This window comes from Vicia villosa, linkage group LG3, assembly GCF_029867415.1.
Source record: "Vicia villosa cultivar HV-30 ecotype Madison, WI linkage group LG3, Vvil1.0, whole genome shotgun sequence".
Taxonomy (NCBI): domain Eukaryota; kingdom Viridiplantae; phylum Streptophyta; class Magnoliopsida; order Fabales; family Fabaceae; genus Vicia; species Vicia villosa.
Window position 1 is genome coordinate 623,062 of NC_081182.1, and position 5,950 is coordinate 629,011.

Below are 5,950 nucleotides of genomic sequence, written 5' to 3' on the forward strand. Positions count from 1 at the left end.
TTCAAATTAAAGCATGATTTCACATATGTAAACATCTGCGTTATACAAATAAAATATATTAGATTTTATCAATGAGATTACCACAGACCGACGCACATTGCTTGAGCAGATCCAATTGATGCTGCTATTGTCCTTGTATTAACAAAGTTGACCCTATATGAAAACATTATAAAAATCATATGAAAACAGCTAAAAACAAATAAAGAGCAAAAATTTACTACCAGTTTCAACAAAAATAAAAAGTAGTGCCAAATCATGACCCTGCAGTTCTTCGGCCAACGCGAGCTACAAAACCAGCTTTGATGGAGCAACTTCCTGATCCACACTGCAAGCAATACACCAGTATTAAAGAATGCTGAATGGTAAAACATCGAAAGCATGTAAAGATGTTTTAGAAAATTCACCTTCACACACTGAAGAAAGAAGTGACGGTTTTCCTTTGAGAGTATGTATTTCTGAAATATAGCAGAATTTTAAATTTTATCACAGGCAGCCTTGACGTGATCGAAATCCGTGAGTAGACTTCATTATTGAGATGCCATTTCTATTGCAAGGATTTGGATTGATTTTGGAAGTTGAAAACAAATTCAAATGTATAATAAGAAGCTGCAAAGTAAATGTGGTGAACTTACAATCCTAGTTAGTCGATCCAATTTGTCGACGCGCCATGTCATAAACAATAATATTGTGTTTCAGGACTACATGAACATGGTTCTAGTGAGTAAAGAAAAAAAACAGAAATTGGAAAATTAATTATTAGTAACCAATAGCAACTAACAATGAACCATGAAACACAATCTCCATTAACAAACCACACCAGATTCAAGCATTTCTTCAAGCATAACAAAGGCACGGAACGAACATATATCAATATCGATTGAAAAAATAAAACCCCAAATCACAAATTCACAATACAGAGGTGGCAATATAGAAGACGAACCTCTTTTGCAAGGTTGTTTTGTACCTGAGCCTGTGCCAACAAACCTCTTTGCAATGTCAATTCCATCTCAGTTTCAACAAACCTATTTTCCAGATCCCTAATAAACAACATATACACAAACCCATACAATACAACATCAGGATAAATAGTGTTACCAAATAGCAGATCATATATCAGCAAAAACCACAAATCAACCCAATCTAAAAACATTTATAACATAAAAATTAAAATAACAAAAAAAAGAGAAAATTTACCTGCACCCTAGTACCATTACTACAACATGAAGACTGATAAATAATGTTAGTGATTTTAACCTAAAAAAAATTTGTAAACTGCAATAAAACATATCAGATTAGTTTCAATAGGGTATTCTGCAATAGCAAGTAACTAATTATAAGATATAATTTCAATGGTTTAGAAAAATGATTTGGGTAACATAGAACAACAAAAGAGTGTTTGGAACTTGAAACATACCATACTGCCAAAGCACTTGCGACCGAGATCTCCTGAAACCCTAACCCAAGGATGCGTCGGATCTGCTTTTCGACATGAGATAATCGTGACTTAGAAACCATTCACCGGACTTTGGAGATGCCATGGAAGCGTTGGATTTGAAAAATCTGAAAGGAAAAAAACCCATACCCAACCGATCTCTTTCTTCGTCAACATTAGAAAAAGAGAAGGAAGAAAGGGAAAGAAAATGAAGACGGAAGAAGAAGAGAAAAAGGAAGAGAAAAAAGATAAGATGAAGTCAGAAGATGAAGAAGAAGAAGGAGAAAAGAGAGAGACAAAGAAATAAGACGAGAGAAAAAGAGAAGATTGTATAATTTTTTAATTAAAGTAAAATTTACTATTGGGACAGAGGAGAAATCTGCAACATTTGTACTGATGAAAATTTTATGGTTCAGTTACATTACAATGCAAATTGGATATTGTACATATGTGGCCCAATGGTAACACAAACAGACCAAACCATTAGTTTCAATGTAGCCAAATTCTGAATTTAGTCATAAAAAGTAATTTTTAGACACATTTTGCCCCCAAAACAATTAGGTGTAATTTTTTGAGCAAAGTGCAATTGAGTATTTTCCAGGTACATTTGTTTTCTTATTTTATAGATATATATATATTTTAAATTAATATTTTTTAAATAAAAAATATAGAAATAAAATAAAAGTTATAAGATTGGAATTTATACGATGTTAATTTTATTTGTAGAAATATTTTGCTCACTTGAGAAAATAAATTATCAATTAAAATTGTTAGATTGAAAGAAAATATGATACTAAGATTTATAGAAAATTTTTAAACCTACTCTTAAAGACAATATAATATGAGTATTGCTATATGTCACGAAATATTTTATAGCGAATATATCACGAATGGGAAATTCATATATAACATTCCTAATAAACCATTTAAATTATAAATAAGTAAGCTATGTTTCCTAAACATCTCGTTTGGATACCAATACTTGTGCCTATAAAACCTACTACATGTATTTTGTGTCACGCCCTCCTGTCAAATCATTTTTTCACCATAACCTTCTTGGCATCACCACGTGTATTTTGTTTTGGACAAGTTGAGTGGCATGAAGAATTCCATCGAATGAGTTTAATTTTTGTGACTAGGAATTAAATAGCAAAAGAAAAAGAAAAAATTGCTCTTCGTGAGTTTTTCACGATTATTTTTCGTGACATAAAGCATTTCCCATATAATATATCTCATATATTATCAAATTGACTCATGAACTTAACGAGTCGAACTATGTATAATTCAAGTTCAACTCATTTAGTTAACGAACTTAGTTTTTAAATCATATTCAGCTGATTTGGTTCATGAACCTAGTTCAACGATTTAATTTTCAAATCGAATTTCGAATTATTTTCGAGTTAATTTGGTTCATTGCCAACCCTAGTGCTACCTATTTTTTAGTTTTTTTTGTAGAACCCATCAAGTCACATCATCTTTAAGCAACTCATTCAATTTTTCACTCCAACAATGCAACTCTAAAGAATCTATATTAGGTTCCACAATTTTATATTATATATTAATACTTTATTGTAATTTTACTGATATTCAATTATATTTTATATTGGGTCCCAATATAAAAATATATATATATATATATATATATATATATATATATATATATATATATATATATATATATATATATATATATATATATATATATATATATATATAAATATATAAAGGAGAAATAGTCCAATGCTACGTTCCATTTTGAAGCAATAGTTCTCCGGTTGGCAATTTTTTTTTTCCATTTTCCAATGCTACACCTATGTTCCATTCTGGCAAACTGTGTCTCTAACCATACAGACACCTTTAGTTTTGCTACGTTAGATATTAAAGACACCCGTTCAAGATACACAACTCCGGCCGATTCCGTCCGATTCCATGAGCATCACGGTCACTGCCTTTGAATCGAGATGCTCCTAGAATTGCTTGTGAAGCTTCACTCTGTCGTAGCATCTCCAATCTCCTCCATTTTTGGTTCCACCAATATCATAAATACCAAATAACTTGATTTCTAAGTTAATTTTTTATATTTACCATAATTTATTTCAGAAATTCATTTCTATATCTTAAAAATTGAAACATAATAAGTTTTAAATTCAGGAAAAAAGCGCTTAAGAACAAGTTTAATTCACATACCATTAATATTGATGTCAACAACATATAATACAATCATCAACAAACATAAGAAAGAATATTAACATTCAATTAAAAGAATATCATAAGAGATGCTTTGGTCATGCCAACACATAGCGTAATTCCATTGTGTTAAAACACAATATTAAAGGCCGTGTTACTCAGGAATCTTGTGGCATCCCTATTTGAAAATCACACCCTCATCATGAGGCATATCAAAGGATTTCCTTCATACTTTAATTGAAGATTTAGTATTTACACAATTAGGCTGACAAGTATTTTAGTAGATGATATTCAAAATCAATTAACTTAATAGTTCCTTTAAAATGCATACAATAGAAATATGGCACTTAAAAGAGAATATATTATTACAATAAACTTATTAGGAACATTTGTGCGATACATAAAGATGAGAGAATCCCATCACATAATTGTCCTATACTCCCGTAGAACAGAATAGTTGAGTTAAGTTATTTGGTAGAGAATTTAATGATTATCGGTGGAAGCCATTAATGAAGATGACAGAAGCTTACTAGACTGAGAGGCCCCGCCAGTGGTGAAGTTAAGGCAAATGGGCAAATAAGTTAAAAGGGAAAACCATGTTTGCCTATTTAAAAGTAAAGCAACCATGAGTTCATTTTTAGAGATCAGCATTCAACACTGAAACATAGAGCGTGTTTGAATTGAAAGGAAAATAGTAAGGACAGTTGAAAATATTTATTACCCTTACAACTAACGACAGCTGAGTCCCATTTAGGAGTCTTTCAAACGTGGCAGTTGAGAAATTAAATGAAACTTCACTTGGTTTGGTCTTTCAGTATATAACTAACAACCTCACTCATATTCACTAGTTCTTAAGTACTATTAGAGATTCATTCAACAAGTTAAGTTACGATGAGAGTTTTTTCTAATGACTTTGTTGTGGTTGCGTTTGTTCTGTTTAATGTTCTACTTGTTAGTGACTTGTTTGAAGTGGCGGATGGTAGACAAGTTAAGGATGATAAGCATTTGATTCGTCCACCACATTTGTTAGGTCCTAGATTTAAACATGGTAGGTTTGGAGGTGGGGGTATTGGTGCTGGTGGAGGTTTAGGACTAGGTGGTGGCATTGGTGGAGGAGGTGGAGTTGGTGGTGGCATTGGTGGGGGTGCTGGAGGAGGTGGAGGACTTGGAGCAGGAGGTGGTGGTGGTTTAGGAGGTGGAGGTGGTCTTGGAGGTGGTGGTGGTCTAGGAGGTGGAGCTGGTCTTGGTGGTGGTGGTGGTTTAGGAGGTGGAGGTGGACTTGGTGGCGGTGCAGGTGGTGGTTTAGGACATGGTCTTGGAGGTGGCATTGGAGGAGGAGCAGGTGGTGGTCTAGGAGGTGGAGGTGGAGCGGGAATTGGTGGTGGTGGTGGACTCGGACACGGTCTTGGTGGTGGCGTTGGCGGAGGAGCAGGTGGTGGCATTGGTGGGGGTCTAGGAGGTGGAGGGGGACTTGGTGGAGGTGCCGGTGGTGGACTTGGTCACGGTGTTGGTGGCGGGATTGGTGGAGGTTCAGGTGGTGGACTCGGAGGAGGAGGTGGACTTGGTAGTGGTGGTGGGCTTGGTCATGGTGTTGGAGGTGGCATTGGTGGTGGGGCAGGAGGCGGGGTTGGTGGTGGAGCAGGAGGTGGCGGTGGAATTGGCGGTGGAGGTGGATTAGGCCATGGCATTGGAGGAGGAGCAGGAGGTGGAGGTGGTATAGGTGGTGGGGGCGGAGCTGGTGTAGGCGGAGGAGGAGGTTTTGGTGGTGGGGCTGGTGGTGGTGCAGGGGGAGGTGTTGGAGGAGGAATTGGTGGTGGTGGAGGCGGTGGTTTTGGTGGAGGAGGCGGCATTGGAGTAGGTATTGGAGTTGGTGCCGGTGGTGGAATTGGTGGTGGCAACAAGTAGGAGGTGTGAGTGTGAGTGTTAAATGTTGAAACTGAGTCATGCATATTATAGTAGTATATTGTTTTACTTAATGTCTGTTCAAAACTGTTAATCTCTATTAATTTGTAGTCAAGCTAAGCTACAATGGGTTTTATCCACTCTTTTGTTTGATTATTCAAATACTATTAATTAATTAGGAGTACTATTTGCATGGGAAACAAAACTTTATAAACCTGTAATGAGATCTCTCTTACTTCTAATATGATGAATATTAAGTTTTGGCGTATGCATGCATATTTAATAGTACAGTACAACTCTATTTTCTGTTTCACTTTTATTTGAGATCCCAAAACTTGAGTATATATATATTTGGTACAAAACTTGAGTAGATATATAAACACTAATTAAAAGAGAATGGGCTGTGGTTTGATTGTTGTCTGTGTGATT

General features: G+C 35.4%; 1 protein-coding gene across 1 annotated transcript; it reads left to right on the plus strand.

Annotated features, from left to right (window-relative positions):
• The first annotated feature begins 4,510 nt into the window (after window positions 1-4,510).
• On the plus strand, window positions 4,511-5,524 carry LOC131593625 (glycine-rich cell wall structural protein-like). The gene has a single exon (XM_058866189.1). The coding sequence runs from the start codon at window positions 4,511-4,513 to the stop codon at window positions 5,522-5,524; it is 1,014 nt and encodes a 337-aa protein (XP_058722172.1).
• Window positions 5,525-5,950: the final 426 nt, after the last annotated feature.

What these genes read in the sequence shown, in the direction of transcription:
- LOC131593625 (XM_058866189.1), top strand. Translation starts at nt 4,511, where the DNA reads ATGAGAGTTTTTTCTAATGACTTTGTTGTGGTTGCGTTTGTTCTGTTT.